General features: G+C 35.5%; 1 protein-coding gene across 5 annotated transcripts in view; it reads left to right on the forward strand.

The window, feature by feature from the left end:
- PCDH9 (protocadherin 9) overlaps positions 1–19,238 on the forward strand; it is a 698,432-nt gene that overhangs the window by 292,531 nt on the left and 386,663 nt on the right. For 3 of the 5 annotated variants that reach the window (XM_027705406.1, XM_027705408.1, XM_027705410.1), the window contains exon 3: positions 17,871–17,936. The exons of the other annotated variants lie outside the window; for them this stretch is intronic. In XM_027705406.1, coding sequence (XP_027561207.1) covers positions 17,871–17,936 — 66 coding nt within the window. The remainder of the gene's footprint in view (positions 1–17,870; positions 17,937–19,238) is intronic. 5 annotated transcript variants of the gene reach the window in all.

Genomic DNA, 19,238 nt, shown 5'->3' on the forward strand with positions numbered 1-19,238 from the left:
CTTTCTGCAGTTTCTAATACAGCACTACAGAATAGTGATAGTGTTGCTGGATGCTGAGAAAGGCCATGTAGACATAACAAGTATTTTTCTTGGTTTTTGAACATGACTTAAAGTATGGTTATCATCTGTCTGTCATAAAGCAGTGACTGAAAATCACCGATTCTTATCTTTTCTGAATAATTACCTTTTTAAAAGTAAACGTAATAATAATGGTTATATGGTAATACAAATAACACAAGTCTTGACATTACCTGCTGCAATTGTCTGAGTTTTTCAACATGCTGTGGGTGCAATCTCAATGATACTGAGTAAAAGCGGATAGTAATTTGCAGCTACCATACTCCTAATGTGTGCAGCTCGCCTTATTTGCCAGGAGATGCACATTCCCCCTGACATCAGTCATAAACTTGAAACACCTTTTCCAGGGCTGTTATTTTCAGTCTGCATGGGGTTGTTTCTTAGAACTTTTCATTTCTCTTTATTGAGTCTCAGAAGTTTTCTCTTGGTCCACTCCTCAGTTTTAGCCAGGTTCTTATCCAGTGTCTTCCATTTGTTGTCAGGCACTCACCCAACATTACTGCCATCTTCAAACTTGTTGAGAGTGCAGTTTGTATCATCATCCAGTGTGTAAATTAAGTTACTAAACAATTTAGAATAACGTATCAACCACTGGAATAGTCTGCTTGTTACCAGCTGTTAGCCAGGTGTCCAGCCTTTGGTTTCCTGTCAATACAACCAACCTTCACCCTACCTGGCAATACTTCTTTTCTAGTCCATGTCTCCTCACCTTTCATATGAAGAAAGCATTTGATATAATATCTATAGGCTTGCTAAAGTCAAGATAGGTTACATCCACTGTCTTTTGCAGCCAGTCATTTCATCAGAGGTATCAGGTTGGTTGTATCAGATGGTCCAGCATGACTTACTATTGATAAATCCATGTTGCACTTTCTCTTTCTCATGTGCTTGGAAAAAAGGATTCCAGGGACACATATCCTATGATATTTCTATAGTCAGGGACCTATCTGAGGGACATAACATTATTCTCTGTGTCATTTTTTCTTGCCTTTTTAAGGATGAATGTAATGATAGCATTTTTACAGCCATCAGAGACCTCATGTAATTGCCATGAAAGTTATAGATAGTGGACTAAAGTCACATCAGCCAGCCCTTACAGCACTCTCAGGAGAATCCTGTCAGATCTTAGGGATTCGGATATATCCCTAAGATATATCCCTAAGATATATCCAAATATTGTCCAAAAGCTTTTGTAAGTTTTTCTTTTGGAGTGAATAATAAATCATTTCTTGTTAATTATGTCATAACTTCTCTTTCTTTTTAATTTGATACTTTTTTTTTCTTTTTATATTGAGGTAAATTGATTTTAGCAATTAATTTTCACGCTAAATCTGTTATCTTGAATGATATTGTGGCTGATTCTGGATTCGAGAAACTGACTCTACAGCCCAGCTTTGCACATAAAAATAATGTAATGTATGTGCTTTCTTCATGCGTAGGTTTTCTTTCTCTTACTCTACTTTAGTGTTTCTTTCTTTCCCACTCCCCACCATGGCTGTTGTCTGTTGTCACCTTGGAATTTTACTGTAAGAACTTTTACCATCTTGCCTATGTTAGGTGTTTTCTTATCCTTAACTGACAAGATAGACAGCCTGCAGGGCTTCTCCAGTTGCTGATGGCCCAGAATACAGGTATGGCCAGAAACCAGATGAATGCCATCCATACGAATTTAATTAAATGCTCACAGATGTAAATATCTTAAATTCTCATAGTTATTATAGTTCAATAATCCAGTGTGAAAAGATCAAACTCAAGGTGGTGATTTTGGATTAGATGCTGCTTGCTTTGGGTTAGTGTTCTCACTGCTAGCAAAATAGAATTGATTGATTTGCAAGGTAAGGCAGTAAGATTACATATCTCTGGCATAGGGGCAATAAGCAGATTTCCAAGATGTCTGAAGAGACAGAACATATTATGAAGAGAAAAAACTGAAAAATAGTTTAATTTCATTGGAACAAGAAGGGAATTGCTATACTGAGGGCATGGGAAAGGTTAAAACACAAAGATACTAGAAGAAATGTGAAGCATAACACTAAAAATAAAAAAATCACCTTGAAAATCTCAGTTTTGTTCTTTCTTTACCACCACTCCAAACCTCGATATCCTTTATAGTCATGGCAAAACTTTCATTATGGCCAACACTTGGACATTTTCAGTGTATTTCAGCATTGCTGGCATCTTTCCTAAAAGTGGCATTTTTATAACAAGACAAAAATAAAAGAGGGAAAAAGTGTCCTGTTCACCCATTTCTCTGTGTGAAGGTTTCACATTTGTGATTTTAATGCAATTAATCAAAGACCAAATGCATTTGTATTCTCTGAAGAGTTCGGGAATACTTTCATATTTTCTCAGTATAGCAGTGTGAAATGGTGCAGGATGCCAATCCTAATAGTTCTGGGAAAGATATTGTTCATGCTAGGACAATTCTTATGGGTTTTGTTTGAGATGATGGATTGTACGTTCTCAGTCATTTGCAAGCCACAGGCTTTACATGCGCTGTCTACATTATCAAATTTCTCACTCAGTTTGAAAACCACAGCATTTTAATTGAAAGGAAAGCTAGCCCCTCCAGCTCTATCAATGTGGCAATGTTGTTAGACTCTGAGAAATGGCCTTCCCAGTTCAGAAAAATGGAAAAATACCATAGTAATATTTTCACCCTTAGTAACCAATGGGACTGAAAGGTGAACTGACACACATTCAAGTTCAAAATATCAAACAGTGAACCCTGTGCTACAAGAAACTTTAAAATTCAGTGACTTGGAAGAGATTGAATATCTGAGGGCTTAGCAATGTTTAACAATACTGTTATTCTCCCTAGAACTGCCATAGAAAAGACTTTCTCCTTTGAGGCTAGTTTCAGTGTACAACAAAGATTACTGGATCTGTTTCAGTAAGAGATGGGATCAGAGCAAGGGAATTGGGCATTTGTACAGCAGAAGCTCTAAGATCAGATTGGTGCAGCTCATCAAATGGTAGTTAGTTTAGCTCAGATCTCACACAGTAAAACAAACCTCAGTAAGAAGTGAATGCTTTAGGGCCTTGACCCTGTGAAATGTCTTAAGATAAGCAGTATGTTGGATTTTAAAACAAAATAGGGACTCTATTTACATCCATACTGCCTTTCTTAGTGGTTGAAAATAGTTCCTTTTCCAGTGGTTGGAAACTTACTTTTATAATGGCAGCGTATGCATGGTTTACACAATGTTTAGGCATAACTGCTGACATACAGATTTTGTAGGTAATGATTTTAACTTCACAGGCTGCTGGTGTTCTGGCTCTCATCTTCTAATCCCTGTTCTGAGGGAACAGGGATTGTTCTTTGACAAGTTATTTGCACAGATGCTTTTGGAAAAGTTGAAAGCTTGTTTTAGTTGAGAGGGAAGATCTGTGCAGATTTTGGGAAATGTGAAAACATTATTTAAATGTACTTTTCAAATACATTCATTATTGAGTATACTTTAACATTTTTAGAGTATATTCAATGTTTCTCATTACAGCATTTATGAAGACATCAGTTTAATAACTATATGTAGATAATAAGGCTGACATGAATTAGGGAGAATGACTAACAATGAGATTGAAATACGTCTGGAAAAGAATCAGTTTTTGGACCTCCACCTAAGTAATCCCTAGTATTGTGAATCTGAATTTTAATTAAAAAAAAAAAAAGGTCAAAGTCAGAAGTTTTGACTGCTGTTTCCAAGTGCAATATGAAATTTTGTTAAGATTTATAGAAACGTATTTACTCTAAAAGTTTAGTTCTGAGATTGTTTGGATATAAAGTGCTCTTTCTGGAAAGAAAGACTGCAGTATCTCTCCAAGTCCATGCACTTATTTGAAGAAGTGGTTACTTAATACTGTTCAGTAAATATTCAAAAGTGGGTTAGTTACCATTAGGGATAATGGCCAGTCTTCGCGAACGAAGATTTGGGGAAAGGTCTTTTACCTTTCCAGCTTGCGCAATGGATTTTTTAGGTGAGACACAGCCTGCGCTGAACTGAGCCCACCCTTTAATCCTAAGGTTCATCTGCCGGGGCCAAGCAAGCTTGGACAATAGCAGTGAGGTCCTCAGGACGTAGGTTTGTTTAGAGTGACCTTCTCATAGATGGATGGCCTCACAGGGCTAACGAGCTACCATCTGCCCGGGGGACCGAGGAATTGAACCGGGGTCGCAGCAGTGAGAGTCCTGCATGCAAACAGTTTAAACCTGCACTGTTTCAGTTAATTTTCTAGACATATACTTTGAATAATTGTCGGGGGTGGACCACTGATGGTAAAATCCTCAGTGATCATAAAATTTTATACCTGAAACTTCTTTGATTTTTTGTTCTTGTTTTTATTTTTGTTTTTGTTTTAAATCAGGATTAGTATTAATTGAATTAAATTAATATGTTTATAGAGACATATTTTCATTGTATGTTCTGTGATTTCTCTCCCATTAGTGTAATGTTAGGAGTCATCTGGTAGACCTGAAGAGCAAGCATAGTTTACTATGAGCACTTTGTTTTGGCTTTCTTTCCTTCTTTGAGTGCAATATGGGTATCTTTTATAGGCTTTATTGTGGTAGATGTCTGATGAACCTTTTCTTTAATGGATCCCAAGGGAACTGTAAAGTGACTGCTTTGGCAGATACTCCTGACCAAATCCTCTGGTTCTGTGGCCACCTGTTCTTTTAAGAAACTTGTTTTCCTAAGTTTTAAAAAGTCAAGATCCTACTCAATGTGCCCCTTGTGGACTGATAGCCTAGCTTCCAATACTGTAAATCATCAGATCATTGTTCCAGATTGTGAAAAAGTACTGGTGTTAGCTGACTGTATAATAAAGCTAGTTCTAATGGGAATTCATGTTCATCTCATGCTCTTCCAGTTCAGGAGAAGAATACAGAATGAGATACAGCTCCTGTCATATAATATTCTAGCCTTGTCTTTGATCTATCAGCATCAGTTTTGACCAAACTACTGCCAAAAAGGCAAGTTGTGCTCTTTTCCCTGCCTCCAACTGTCTGTTCCTGCCACCTCTCTTGTGTCAGCATTAGTGATTGTTCAGCTCTTCTGGGAAAAATAATAATTTGAAGAGGCAGGTCTAGGTTTTAGTCAGTTCAAGGAACTGACATAACTGGTGAGCTATGTGATTTAAGCACTGACATAGCAAAGGATGTGCCCAGCAAAAGAGAAGAAAGTGGGAGCTGTCTTTCCGGTGGCAGCGCAGTGTGAGATTGCATAAACCTTGATGAAAGCTTACAGAATTAAAAACTCACTCTAAAAAGGTTTGGTTGGGATTTGTGAGTATTTGCTAAAATCTGGAGTTCAACAAATGGCAACTGCTTAATTCTGTTGGTATACGCCTTTGTACACTGCCCTGTTACTTGCATTTTCAGTTTTAGTGGTATCTCATGATTTCTATGAGAACAAGTGAATTAGATAGTCGGGTTTGTTTTTCTTTATATATATTAATGTATGCTGATGCAATTCTTGATTTATTTGTACGTAGGATTTTTCAAGGGAAAACTAAGATTTTGCTTTTAGTTCTGAAAGTGCTGAAGATCAATTTTTTTTCTGGTGAAGTCAACAGAAGAAAAAATGCAAATTCTCTCTACTACTCTTGATGCCTTCGGGTGGTACAGTTTGTTTTCAGAGAAGCCTGGTTGTCATGGGAGACACAGTGGGAAATGTAGTGTTTTGAGCTAAGGACATTCTGTAGCATCTTCTGTTAAACTCTGTAGTAGCGAGACTATCACTGTATGGACAGAATACTAAATAAATATGTTGCTACTATTTGTATCAATTGGACTTCTTAAACTCATGATTTGTTTGGTTTGGGCTTGTTTTTTTTTTCAATTACCAGATACTTAGAAGTAATACTGAAGAGTCCAAAATATGTGTGGTTTGAGTCACTAAGTACTAGCCTTTATTAAAGACAGAACTAGAAAACAACAAATTAAAACCATGCCATAAAGCCTCACAGTTGCTTCTATAGGACAAGTCAGCTTTAGCTAATTTCTTTTTCCTCATATGATCACTTTTATCTGTTGTTTAAGAAATTATCCTGCATAGATATGAAATTGTGGGTTTTTAAATAGCTGTCGGGTTGATTTTCAAATAATCTGAAGCTGGTAGAAAGCTGAGGGATGCTTGCTTATCTCTTGCTTTTTCTAGGACTAGAATGAATTATTTGTTGTACATTTGGGTTTGAGATCTGTTTTTTGAAATAAAGAACGGCCTGTTCTTTTTTTTTTTTTTCTCTAGAGGAGTGACCAATTCTGTATCATGTATGCACACAGGAAATTACATGTTAGTTTTAGACCTGTGAAGGAATAAATCCATTGTAGATCCAGATAACTGGATGCTCTTGAGTTTGTACTGGAGTCATTTCACAAAAGTTGTTGAAATGGCTGGAGTCAATACTTTGAGCCAGCCAGGTCCTTGACCTGAACTGATATGGCTGTGCCACTGAAGGTTATCTGATCCAACAATCTACTATGTGTCAACTGGCACATTCAAATATTGGAATTACTGTCTGTCAGGCAGAAATATGATGAGATAGACTTGTCTTATTCATGCCACCTAGTTATGTTATATACACCTGAAGTGTATACAACACTGGACCTGGAAGCTAGGCAGTTCTCTCAGTTTCTGCAATTCTGAAAAAGTCTGACTGAATCTGTTGTAATTAGGACTATAGTACTTACTATAGAAGTTATAATTTGCTGATGAAGTAGTAAATAAAGGATTCTAGCTTGAAAACCACACAAGAAAATTTTGAAAGTGACAGCGTCTTCCTCTTGAGTACTCAATCTTCACAGAGGAATTTAAATTCTCAGGCAACTTAATGTTGAACTTTAGCTCAAATTTTCAAGTTTTTGTTTTCAACTACTTAGGTTTTCCTCCAATCCCCAATCAAATGTAGGCCAGGAATTTACCCAAATACAAATAAATAAGTAATATATGTATATAAAGAGAGGGAACACAGGGTGACCTGCTGTGATGATCCATTCAAATAAAAGCTGTTTGGAGAAAAAAAAATATTTTTTATACACTTGATAATTAGAATTCGTTTGGGGAGTAAAAACAATTAATTGATGGATCCATATAACTGATTTGAAGAACTTTGTGCAATACTACTGCAGTAAATGCTTTTAAAAATCATACTACACAAAATTTTTGCAATTAAAAAAGTTAATATATACATTTTTCTTCTCTGTCTGTAACTTCTGACATGATTTTCACTGTTTCTTTTAGCCTTCATGAAATTATTTTCTTTTGGCACTAAACTGCCCATTTGTACTTTAAGTTGAAGGGGGTTTTGAATTATTTTATTTTCCTAAATTCACAATTTAGAAGATTCTGTATAATTAAATATTGGAATTGTATCATAGCACTACCTGAAGTTTACTTTTACAAAATCAGACAAAAATAATTATCATGGTAAAATGGATTTGAAATTCTAAATGATAACATTTTCTTAAAATAATATTGAATTTTATGAAAATACATAAAAAGTTATGTTGGATTTCAGAGTTAAAAACTTCAAATATCTTGCTATGTTATCAGCTGCTATATTGCATCAGAGGATTCTCTGTCACATTGGGGAATATTGGATTTGCACTAGAACACTGAATGTCAATGTAATATAAAACTTGCACAAATGGTGGTTTTTAAAATTGTTAAAATAGTAGAGTAATTGAGTGAATTATTTTTATGTTTTGTCAGTAGCCTAGGATTAATGAAAAGGCTCATCTTGGCTGCTTAAACTGAAACAAAGTCACTGAAATATATCATCCTGGTCAGTCCTAGTTCTATATGATTGTTTTAGGCAAAGGGAGGGAAAGGAAGATTCATACTTTGTTTCTCTGTATTTTCATGCCAGCTGTCATAGAAATGAATGATTTAATAGATCTCTAATTTTCATAGTCTAAGCAATCCTTAAATGGTGGGGATCTTGAAAGGACTTTTTCCTCTTCCCTAAGTTGAGTATCTCACTACAGGAGGGTTGACTTCATGATGACTCTGAATTAAAGAATAAAAATTGTTGCTTATTTTAGCATAGTATTACTAATTGTTAAACATCAACCATGTAAAATGTAAAAAATTTAAGTGAAATCAAATCAATGTAAAATTTCAATTCAGCCCCAGAAGTGAAACAGGTGACTGATCCATCTTTGTAATGGCAAGTCATTTTTATTTGAGGATCAAAGGATGGCTCACTCATCTTTTCCATTTTCTTGTTTTCTCAAGCAGGATGTAAAACTTAAAAGTCAGAAGAGGTGAGTTGTGTTACTTATGATTCTGGTTTCAGTAAAATGATTGTGAAGGTATTGATAAGTGGAAACATCATAGAATATATTCAATACAGTTATGTAACATAAATTTCCTCTAAATAAACAGTGAATATACCTGTGAATGTAAATTTCTATCAATAGCCATAGTTATGATTGTGTGCTTTCACAGAAAATCCCAGAAACCATCAAAACTACCTGACATTCCCCTCCAAAAAAAAACCAACACCACAAAAACAAACAAACAACAACAAAAAAAAAACAAACCAAGCCACACTTTATCTTTGCTTGCAGTAATCAAACTGAAAATTTGTACTAAAATATTCCATGAAAGATATTGACTATAGACAGAAAATTTTGAAGAATATTGAGTTAAAATACTTCCACTGTTTTGGAAATAAATAAAAAAAGAGAATAGAAAAAAAATCTGTTTTCCATCTCTGTATAATTTAACCTAAGAAAACCGATTTTTCTCTTACCTCGTATGTATCATATCATAGCATTAAGGATGCCTCTTGGCATTCTAAGTATCTTACCAAGCAAATAGTTCCGTACAAAATGGAAGGTGAATCAAATCAGCTAACCATCTGATGGTATGGAAAATTTCTTTGAACAATGATAATCATATTCCTCTTGCTGAACTTTTTGATAGCAAAATGATAGACTCCTCTGCTGGGCTCCATCTACAGCAAAAGGAGTGGCACTACCAGAGAGCAGATCAACATAATAGAAGTTGGAAAATTGAGTTGGAGAACCATGTTTCTACCTTTGCCTGTCATGTACTGTTGGGAGTTGGGCACCCTTAAATTGGTGTTAATGGTTGGTTAATTGGTTATTAATGGTTGGATATTCAACAAAAATACATAAATTTCATTTTGGGTTTAGGTTTGGTGGGGGATTTTTGTGTGATGTATGAGTTCTTTTTTTAATGGTTTCAGGAAGGTGACTAGTTTAGGACACCATCCAAATTCTGGTGCACTTCAGACATTTTGGATAAGACCTAAGATGCTTGCCCTATATATCTGTTAATCTACTCTGTTTTCTTTCCAACAGTCCCTGATGAAATACTGTCAAAATAAGAGTTTGTGCCATTCAAAGGGTTGTCCCTTTGAAAACTAAAATCAATCACTGCACTGCTAGACATCTTTTAAAGATGAAATTCATTTGATGTTGTGGTACCTATAACTCTAACCCAGCCAGCAGTAAATACAGACTATTGAACATATGCTTTCCTGGCTAGCAGTCAGACTTCTTTAGCACAGATTCTTTTATGCATACACTCCCTTTTGAGCTAATGGAATAGTGACAACATGTTTTCTAAAGAAAAACCTGTATATGAGAAAATTGCTTAGACATGCATAATCTTTTTTCAAGAAGCTGTCAGGGATTTGTATTGATGCTTGATGGTATGTTATTAACGTGCTTACAAAAATAATTTAAAGGCATTAGAGCAGGGGTGTTTATACTATTTGTGGTAATATTACCATCACTAATTACATTATATTGTAATACTTACTGATACAAATCAACCCCTGGCAATGACAGGATTAGTGTGGGATGGTATAACAAGCCAACATTTTAGACCTTTGAGTTCAGTTTGACATTATGTTGTTGAAAAGTGTTTTTCATCTTCTTGTTTAACGTGTGTAGAACATGTTTGCTATGCAAATTACTGCAAAGACAGCATTTTTCTATTGACTTCTGTTTTCACTTTAGGCCTGGCCTTTGTAGAATTAGAAAAAAAATTGAAGACATTGAAGACTATTTTGTTTGTTTAAAATGTTAAGTCATGTCTGTGAAGAAGTACAAACAGGAAGGTGTCATTTCTTTTTCTCTTAATATGGAGATAATGGATGACAGTGGGATCAGTAGAGATCAGATATCTAAGGGTATGAATCAGCCCTTAACTGATTAGGTAAGCAAATGTGTTTATTGTATTATTATGTATGCAATGGGTTAAATCTCAATACAACCCCTTCCTCTCCCTCTAATATTAACATCAGTGTGAGAACTGGGAAAAAATCTGTGGCATTCAGAAGAGAAAATAAGATTAGACTTACTAGAAAAAAGGTATGTGAATAATTGAATAGAAATGTCTGTAACAATGTAGGTTCTTTATGTAAATCTTGACAAACTATTTTTTTCAGTTTGTGAAAGTTACTAACAGTGGGCTCAGTCAATCATATCCTAGGCATTGTAATCAGGGTAGCTTCTGAAGTTTCTTTCAAGCACTGCTTTGTTTCTTTGATATCCTGGTGATCTTCACAAGCATTACTTTATTACCATTCTTTATAGAGAGAAAAATAAACTGATCACATTAATCTCCTTGTAATTTTCTTCTGACTATAGTCAGAAGTTTACACTTATTTCTTTTGAATGACAACAGTATTTACTGGTACCCCTCCTCCTCAATGAGAGGGCTACTGCTCCCTTCTTCATAACACAGAATTGATGTGCTACCTATGCAAATCTTTACCAGAAAATCTCTCTATATATATTTATTCCCAGAATGGATTTGAGCTTACAGAATTCATAGGATTGGAGTCAAAGCATTAAAATGGGGAAAAAAATGAGTAACCATAATGCCAATTTCAAAATTGAATCACACCCACTTTTGAGATTTTAGTAAAATGTAGCTTTTAATGACTAAGAGTCTTCCCACCATAATAGCATCCTCTTCTGAGGTGTCAAGGATTGTCCTTTGCAACATAATATGTTCTCTGAGAGAAAAAGAAAATGAAGGAGGAATTTATTTATTGCTTTTAAAGAGAGATTCTACTCCACCTGCTTTTTTGTTTGTTTGTGGAGTTTTTTGGCTTCTATGGTGGGTTTTTGGTTGGTTGGTTGGTTTTTTTGTTTTTGTTTTTAGCATACTGTCACTTAGTGTTTAGAAATCTCTGGAGAGTACAAGAAGTGTGCTCTTTTTTTCCCTTTGCATATAGTTTTTTAACTTACTTTTGCTGCTATTAAACCAGTCTCTCCCCTGGATATTGCTGTGTGCTCATACAATTGACCTTTCTGTAGTTTCACCTGAAGAGTTTCCCAGTCATGAGAGATGATACATAAACCCTTATCCTCCACTTTTTCAAAGTGTATCCTCAGAACAGCTGCAGTGCAATGAACAGCAGTGCAAAGAGTCAGTCACTGTTGGTCAGGTAGTGGTTTGAATCTTTGATCTTTTTGATCTTAGCTACCAGTAAGTACTTTACTTGTGTTTTTAATAGATAAATCACATCTACTTTGAGCTAAATTGAAACCACAAATTTATTTCATGTAGTCGTGATCCACACAAGCCTAAATAGTAGTCATCTATTTCTCAGGAACCAGACATTATTCTTCGTCTTATGACCCTGTCTTTCCTTTGCCCTTGAGAGGAGGGTAGAAGACTTCACAGATCATAATTCTAGGCAACACTGAAGAAGCAAACAACCACAATAATTTGACATTTGCAGGATGATAATATAATCTTTTATGGCTGAAACCAGTTATAAACTCTCATGCTTAACAGTCAGTCCAGATCCATTTCAGTCGTAAAGATTTGCACTGTACTAGAAATAGCAAGAGGTATTTAATTAATAATTGGCTGATGCTGTCCTTATGTGTGGATTGCACCTAGGTGTCTGCGTTCAAAATAAGAGAAGACTTCTGCTGGAATTATGTATTCATACCTTACATATGATAAAGTTTTATACCTGTCAAATGGTCTCAAATGCTGATCAGAAGATAGCAGTACTTGGACATTACATAGACAATAAGTAGAAGAGAGCAATGAATTGACTGTAGAATATAAAAGGTGAACTTGCTATTATGTTTGCACAGTCTTTGCAGTGTTACTTCCTCCTTACATCTCATTTTAACCATTACTAGTCAAGTACCAGAGACTTATTTAACAAAGGAATCTGGGACAAAGGTAGGGGATATAGGTCTGTGAGGCAATAGTGACTAAGAGATGTGAATCTTATCAGTAAAATTTTTGGTAGTGTAGAGTATTATGTTACAAGTACAGAGGTGTGGGGGAATATACACGCTTTGGGAATCAAAATTGAATTATGAAGTCTCTTTTTGCTTTTTCTGATGGGCTGGAATTTCTGTCATCTCCAAGACATTTTTGTTGCTAGATTTTTTGTGTTCTGTATTCACTGCTAACAGCAGTATAGGTAGATTGTAGACTAGGTTTAAAAAAAAAAAGAAAAGAAAAAAAGCAGTGAAAATGTATTTCATTTCTTTGACAAAATGTTCATTTGTCTTTCTGAAAACATACTTACTTGCTCATACAGGAAAATAATTGCATGTCATGTGAACCTTTTAGTTCTAACACTGACATTATATTCTTTACTTCTTTATCATTCTTTAAAAAAAATTACAGTTTGCCTTCTAATGTTTTACTTCGTCCTTTAGAAAGTTACTGTGCCTATGTGGTTTTTTTGTCAGTTTTGTTTTTGAAAACATACGAAATTGCTTATCTCTCTAATTGATGTAGTTGCTGCTTTTACTTCCTGATGTTTTTTTCCTCTTCTGTGATGAGTAACCATCACCAGTAAATATTATTTATTTAATATTTTTCTGTGTATTTTCAAGTCCTGTAAATTACAGCATTTAAAAATAAAGGAAAGCTGTAGACAAAAGAACACCGAAGTCAATTTAAACTTGGCCAGCTGGCAAAGAAGAGAACCCAGGAAGTTGGCAAGGACTTAATCTGGTGCTACTTCTTCAATTAAATGTTTACTATGAAGGTACTTTATATGTCTGTTAATGTGTCAAAGTGCAAATCAGTCCATCATCCTTATTTCTCCTTTCTGTCATCTGCTGGCTCTTTTATTTCTTCACTATAATTAAAAGATCAGTAGGTCATTATGCTTGAATTCTTCATAAATGAAGGGAATTTTAAAGACTCTTCACAAATATTACAGTATCCTCACAGGAAGATATAATCCTGTGTAAGAATCCATGCAGAACTGTATCATTGCTAGACTGTATGCTGGTGCACTGCAGCTGCTCTCAGGCTCTCTAAATGAACAATTAAATCCTGTGCTGTCCTGTGAGTTCTCTCACATATATACGTACTACTGGGGACCCCTGGTGGCCTAGTGGTTAGCATGCAGGACTCTCACTGCTGCGACCACGGGTTCGAATCCCAAGTCCCCCGGGCAGATGGTAGCTCGTTAGCCCTGTGAGGCCATCCATCTATGAGAAGGTCACTCTAAACAAACCTACGTCCTGAGGACCTCACTGCCATTGTCCAAGCTTGCTTGGCCCCGGCAGATGAACCTTAGGATTAAAGGGTGGGCTCAGTTCAGCGCAGGCTGTGTCTCACCTAAAAAATCCATTGCGCAGGCTGGAAAGGTAAAAGACCTTTCCCCAAATCTTCGTTCGCGAAGATGGGCCATTATTATACGTACTACTATGCTGTTGAAGAGAAAAAATGAACAAAGGAAATTACCCTTGCTATGGTCTATTAATGATCAGCCATAAATGAGTCTCATAGTTTTTCCTAGGACATTGTTAGCACTACCTGATTTGATAGATTATGGTGTATATTTATTTTTATTTCTATGCAAGAGCCTCCCATAATATTTCAGTCAAAGAAAATTGAGAATTATGGTGGGGTAATGATGTTCCTATATTACAGCCAAAACTACATTAAATTCTTTTGAATACAGAAATTTCTTGCTAGTTTGTGTTCTTGTGTTTTTCAAAACTGTATAATTGTCATTTTCCTGAAATGAGTGACCAACAGTCAGCAAAATGAATTTAGTGAGGCACACAAGTAATGATTCAGTTTTATTCCTCTTAAGCACTGACATGTCAGACATATGTTACAGGTTGTGTGAACCTCATTAGGAGAAATGGGCATTGAACCTCAGTCCCTTAACTCCTTGTTTGCTGGGAGTGAGAGACAGGGTTGTTCAGAGTCCCTTATGGTTTGGTCTTAGTTCCAGGGAGATTTGCCTGATTAGAAAGTTTGTGTACATGCATTTCAGTTGTGTGATTCAGATAGCTTCACTTCCACAGGCAATTGTGTAATTCACAGATCTTCACTTTCACAAGCACTGTGCTACAACATCTGTTGGAACTGTTTGAAGAGGCCAAAATAAGTATTAGGTGTCCAGGTAGCCAAGGTTCTTCAGAATGGAGATTTTACTTGTGAAACTGAGCTAAACTTTTGAGGATTACAAAGTGCAGCAGGCTTTCTTCCTCAAGCAAGGTTATGAATTCTAGTGTCTGTATTTCTTAATATATGATCCTCATGGAAGAGGAAAAAAATTAAGAAGTTTGATTAATGGAAGAAGCCTAGAAAGAGCTACGTATGAGAACTGATCTCGGAGCTCTTAGGCTGGAAAAAATGTCCCATTAATTTTAGTGGGAGTTTTGACTGTGCAAGGACTTTCAAGTTCAAGTGCTTTCTTGTTCATTAAAGGATAGAAGGTAATTAGAAATAAAGCACAGAAAAGATTTTATATAGTATTGCTTTTGTCAGCTGAAAAAAATCCATATTATTGTAGGAGTTTTAGGCTAATCTTCTCTCTCCCTTTCTTACATAAAATGATGACACAGTAGGTTGTTTTCATTACCTTAGAGGTCTGTGCTTCTATCTGTTCATTTTATTGGGAAAGAGCAATTGGCAAGTTTTTTCTCTGTTATCTTCCTTGCTGTTGGATTGCAATCTCATGTTTGATGCTTTGTCATTTCTCTCTTCCATCCAAACTGTTTAGCTCAAGATATTCCCATAATATTTTTGTTTGTAAATGTTGGATGATAAATGAAATAAAAAGCTAGTGTGCATTATGGCTGAAGGATTTTGCTGATGTCAGCTCATGAAATAGAGGAACAGTTGGAGAGGAAAAGTTAAAACTGTACTAAGTTTTACAGAAACAAGTCTTGCATGTTTTATAATATCTTAAATTATGCTGACTTTTGAACAAGTTTTAGGGAAGAAGCTATATATTCTTAAGACCTCTTGAATGCAACCCTGAAGTTTAAATGTATGGCAGTCATGAGCCATTTCAGGAATCATGAATTTAGGTCATCATCTGATGGGAGTACTTTCTACACTGACCTCAGGTACAAAAGACTAATCTTCTGTTAGAACTTCATACTTTGTAATACTTAAAAATAAATTTATTTTACTTGTTCCTTACAACTACTTTTCTTCCTCTCCTCCATATCAAACCCTTTTTTTCCTCATCCTCTAGCTGTAATTTATTTATGTGAAGAGTATGGTCCAAGTTTAATTCCACTTGGAACTGCCTCTGGAAGGCTGAGAGCAGGGATTTCTTTCTATGCTGATGGGCACAGGGAAGCTGTAAAAGATGGCTGGGAATCCAGAGAAGCTATTGTGAAGCTCTTGCTTCCCTGGTTCTCTTTGCTGTCCCTCCAATACATAGTGATCTTAATCATTTCCAAAAGCAAGGAAAAGTGAGAAAGACATCTTTCACTTCTAATGTTGCAGTAGTCTGCTTTTTGTAGAAAAAAGGCATTGTATTTTATGATGCCATGAATTTGTCTTTTCAATCTGCAAATTGTTACATGAATGAGATGTTATTCCTGCTCATTCCTGTTTTATTTTAATGGTCTCCCCAAGCTTTAAACTTGCAAAGGGGATGGGAGAAACATTTATTATTTGTTTTGATGGATATTTGTCTTGTGATTCCTTTCCAGGTATTTTCAGATAACTACTTACTATTTCTGCAAAGTGACTAATTTCAGTAAAGGTAACTTTCTAACAACTAAGGAGGTATTAGGTGATATAGACTCAGATTTCAAGAACTCATTGCTTTATCAAAGTGGATAAAACCGTGCAATATACATTCTAAAAAGACAGTTTGGTCCACAGGGGCTCTTTCTTTGCTTTTTTTACCAGTTTAATTCTATTGCCTCTGGGTGAATTTGTACTCATGTAAATGAGGGAAACAATCATATGTAAAAGAGATACAGGTAAATTTTAAAACTAAGCATTGTTAGTGGTTTTACCTTACTGTTAAACTACCCTTAATAATATCCATGGATTATGTGCCTTTTCATTCAGAGTGTACAACTAAGTAATATTTCTGCTTGCTTAAGACCAAAACCATTTCTGATTGTTTAAAGTATTTTAATTTTGGGGTTTTTAGGGTTTTTTTTTGGTTGGTTGGTTGGTTGGTTTTGTTTGTTTGTTTTTTTTCTTTGTTTTTTTTTTAATTTTAGATCACAAAGAAGGGACTTCCTGAACTTAGCTGGAAATGTGACTTCAGATATCAGAGGAGAATACTTTTGCTAGATAAAATACTTAGGATGACTTTTTGCTTTCAAGGGGATTTCTTGGAAAAGCTTTCAAAACTGTGATACAATTCTCAAAGAACACAGAACTTGTGTAAAATATCCGAGGTGTCTGTTGGGAGTACTTTGGAAGAGACATGTGTTTTCCATTGCAAGTAAAAGTACTATTTGATGTAAAGTTTTCTGAGGACTTTGCTCACTATACAGTGGTAAAGGAGCAGATAAACCATTCCGTACAGAATACTAATGTTCTTTCTGAATGCGGTGCACAGAGTGCTTGCTTGCAATTTGGGCATATTACTCTACAGAGAATGGATTTGAAATTGTCTGACTTTCCAAAAACATTACTCTTAATGTAATGTTCTCTCTCTGGGAAGCTTTCGTTTCTCAAATAAAACAGAACAGTGCAAAGGCCTGGTGCTGGGTTGATACCTGACTGACTGTCCTTCCAAATGCATGTGTTTATGCATTAACTAGCTTAAATAGTTCAGATAGTTCAGTTCATGAACTTAGATAGTTCAGTTCATGGTCCTATTCTGCTGTCAGCTCAGTTCGTCTAGGAGTAAGCAGATTTGATGGTACTGCAAACTTGGTAACCTTCCTAACTTTCCCTCCACAGTTCTCTTACAGTCACATATGCACAGAGTCTTTATGACTCTAGTCCTCGGAGATGTGATATTTTGGGGTGTCTGAGTATTATACTCAGGAGGGAACCTGCAGTCGTACATAGTGCTATTTATATTCAGCAGTTAGTAACAGAGCATGAACATCCATTAATGCTCCCACATTAAACACAGCTTTAACTGCAGTTTTAAAGATATGATGGTTTTGCTTTTTAGAGTCTCGAGGTTGATTAATAATATCTTAATAAAAAGCTTAATAGTGCATTAAACTAAAAAAAAGAGAAAAGTTTCTCCTTATCATGAGTCTAATTGGTAGTTGACTAAACAGAACAATAAAAACCCTCTGAAAATCTGTCGCCTGACTGCAGCAAAATGTTATACAATCAGCCTTCAGAAACCACTGATGTTTGATATAGCATTTTAAATGTTAGCACCCATATGTTTGGTAACACTAGGCTATGGCTCTGAAATTTGTGAACCCTCATAAAAAGTTATTTATCTGTCTTCAGTAGAAATTTGCTCACATTTTGCTTTCGATATTACCAATATTGGGCCATTGGGGAGGTGGGTAATCTGTAGCAAGATCTGTAGCAAGAATGACACATCTTTTTTATTTAAATATTATTGCTTTTTAGGCACTGAATTTTGGAGATATGCCGAAGTACTTGTGGGAGATTTGGGTACCTGACAAACCATGGGTGGTAAGATATCAGATCCACTGAAATAAATAAACATTTAATTTTTGAGATAGGTATTTTGGGCCCTGCTGTCACGGGAGTCAATGGGCAAAACTCCTGCAGGGCTCATAAGAAGTACATTACTTGCGAATCTGTGCAAGTGTGTTTCCGTTCTTTTCAATATTGTCACACTGGTGTAAAGTTGAAATAATGCCTGTAGTGAACTAGAACTCTGAAGTAGCATCTGACAGGGAGAAGAGAGAATTGCTCATCTGAAGTTTATAAGACCAATTCTCTTATCTTTACTCAGACAAGTAACCACAAGCAAGTGGTTACTCATTGCCTCTCAGCACAATTAATGGTTCACAGATGGACCTACTGAATAGTACCTTTCTCCAGGCATCCTCTTCAAAGTCTTGTTTAGCATTTGCACTTGACTCCAACCCAGTAAGCCAAGGAACATAATCCCCTTTTGAGCACCATGTGGACTTCTCAGAAATGAGTCTAGCAGATGCTGTTTGTCCTCCACTATCAGAGTCAGTAATCAGAGAAGAACTAGGGTTCAGTGCTCTGATTTCTAAAGCCCTGCATTAAGGAGGAACCATGGTCTATTCAGATGGGTACTTTCTTTGCTGTGTAGAACTCCAGTCCAATCTGTTGGTTTCCACACTGGATTTTTGTGTGAAATACAAGAATGTAGAATCTGTCTGTACTTTTTAAAGAGAGTGTCTCCAAAATTAATACTATATAGAAGTTCAGAAGTTCCAATTGTTTTAAAGGTTGGAAGTAATAAATGCAATTTAAATTTAGTTGGATTTTATGATATATTTAGTCACATTTGTTCAACTATTCAAACTATAAAATTACACTAACATGTTGTTTCCTTTATAATATTGGCCTCATTCCCCAAAACTAAGCACTTTTTAGCAATGGTTTCAAGCTACATCAGAAGAAAATTTCCTGGAAACTGGAGTTTCCAGTATCAGTTATTAAATTTAAAACTACATTTTCTAACTACCTACTGGATGTTTGAATTTTTAGAGTTAGTAGAATATTTTAGCTTCAGTGTAGGCATTTCAGAGATAAGGGCATTGCTTTCAATTTTTAATGTGAAAAATATTTTGAATAAACTTTGTTGAATCTCTATAAGTGTACTATAAAACTGATACAAAAACTACAAAACTGATTAAAAAAATCTAGATATCTATCTGTCTCTTTTCTAAAGGTAGAGAATGTGGTGGTTATAAATTAATTCATTACCACAAGAATTTTGAAGGAAATTTTGAGGGAAAAACAGGCATTATACCGAATTGAGACTAGGTAATT

This window comes from Neopelma chrysocephalum, unplaced genomic scaffold (genome assembly GCF_003984885.1).
Source record: "Neopelma chrysocephalum unplaced genomic scaffold, ASM398488v2 Primary Assembly neopelma1_331, whole genome shotgun sequence".
Classification (NCBI taxonomy): domain Eukaryota; kingdom Metazoa; phylum Chordata; class Aves; order Passeriformes; family Pipridae; genus Neopelma; species Neopelma chrysocephalum.